Raw genomic sequence first — 1489 nt, 5'->3', positions numbered from 1 at the left:
AGTCTATAGTCTAGTATATAGTCTAGTCTATAGTCTAGTCTATAGTGTAGTCTATAGTCTAGTCTATAGTCTAGTCTATAGTCTAGTCTATAGTCTAGTCTATAGTCTCGTCTATAGTCAAGTCTCTCGTTTTACTTTCCCACCTCTGAACAACAACAAAATTCAATAAAATGTATTTCTTTTTTTGTTGTTTTTTGAAAGAAAGAAAACTACAGAAATATGAAAAAAAGAAAAACAACTTACAATTATCATGTGATGACCACCACTTTGACCCGCTGAAGCCATATGCCCTACATTTGGACGCATATGCAGTTGTTGATGTAACTGTGGATGTTGCAATTGTTGCAAACGTGCTGATAAAGAACGTCTAGCAGCCATTTGTTCACGCAATTGATTATTTGTAGCACCTGTTGTTGTTGCTGTAATTGTTTGATGTGGCGGAGCATTTATTGAAACAGCAGAAACAGCTTTGGCTGCTGCTTGTGCTACTGCCACAACATTATTATTAGAATTTGTATTGATGCCGGAAGATGTCGATGATGAAGATGACTGTGTTGGTGCATTATGATTTTTATTATAGTAATTATTGTTGTTGTTATTATTAATTTTATTTTGATTATTATTCATATTGGGAGTAGGCATATTGTTATTATTTAGAACAGCTTGTTGTTGCTGCTGCTGTTGTTTGAGTATTTTTGAAAATTTCTCAAATAACAAATCATTTGCTATGGGTGCACCCATTTTCTTCTGATGTATCAAAAATTCAGCAATATTAAATTCTTTCCATTTCATTGTTATAAATTTAAATTGATTAAACTAAGTCGAAAGAGTAGAAGAACGCAAAAAAACACATTTTTAATTAGTTGAGCTTTAATTACATCATCACATATTATGCATGTGTGTTTTTGTGTTATATTTATGAAATACTTACTTCCTTTACAATGGAAATCTCTACAGAATGGTGTGCTATCATTCGTAAAATTTCATCGAGTTGAGATTTTTTCCAATCTTCACAAATACCCAAAACTATATATTGAGAGCACATAGTTGGGATATTTACCAATTGTTCAGGATTTTGTGGAAATAATAACTGTAATGTAAGAGGAAAAGTATAAATATTTTTTTTATTTAAAAAGGAGCTAATTTTATTCGAAACAAATATTTTTTTGGAAAATAATCTAGTCGTTGGTCTAGCCCAGGCGGGGATAAAACTCAGTCGTTTAAGAGGGAATATTTTGTTTTATAAATTATTTTTTTCCCTTATTCTCTAGTCTAGTCTTTAATCTAGTCTATAATTTAGTCTATAGTCTAGTCTATAGTCAATTCTACAGTCTAGTCTAAAGTCTAGTCTATAGTCTAGGGTATAGTCTAGTTTAGTCATGTCTAGTCTAGTCTATAGTCTAGTCTATAGTCTAGTCTATACTCTAGTCTATAGTCTAGTCTATAGTCTAGTCTATAGTCTAGTCTATAGTCTAGTCTATAGTCTAGT

General features: G+C 31.4%; 1 protein-coding gene across 1 annotated transcript; it reads right to left on the bottom strand.

The window, feature by feature from the left end:
* Positions 1 to 162: 162 nt before the first annotated feature.
* LOC124421100 (bromodomain-containing protein DDB_G0280777-like) lies at positions 163 to 1107 on the bottom strand. The gene is made up of 2 exons (XM_046955904.1): positions 932 to 1107; positions 163 to 816 (listed from the first exon to the last, which is right to left on the bottom strand). The coding sequence occupies exons 1-2, from the start codon at positions 1043 to 1045 to the stop codon at positions 163 to 165; spliced, it is 768 nt and encodes a 255-aa protein (XP_046811860.1). The 5' UTR covers positions 1046 to 1107.
* Between the last annotated feature and the right edge of the window lie 382 nt (positions 1108 to 1489).

Source organism: Lucilia cuprina, unplaced genomic scaffold (genome assembly GCF_022045245.1).
Source record: "Lucilia cuprina isolate Lc7/37 unplaced genomic scaffold, ASM2204524v1 Scaffold_1335, whole genome shotgun sequence".
In the NCBI taxonomy this organism is placed as follows: domain Eukaryota; kingdom Metazoa; phylum Arthropoda; class Insecta; order Diptera; family Calliphoridae; genus Lucilia; species Lucilia cuprina.
Note: the sequence above shows the minus strand (reverse complement) of the source record. Positions and strands in the feature narration are given on the sequence as shown.

What these genes read in the sequence shown, in the direction of transcription:
- LOC124421100 (XM_046955904.1), bottom strand. Translation starts at nt 1,045, where the DNA reads ATGTGCTCTCAATATATAGTTTTGGGTATTTGTGAAGATTGGAAAAAA. An exon ending in AGATTTCCATTGTAAAGGAA is followed by an intron (nt 817 to 931) that starts GTAAGTATTTCA and finishes CTTTCGACTTAG; the next exon opens with TTTAATCAATTTAAATTTAT.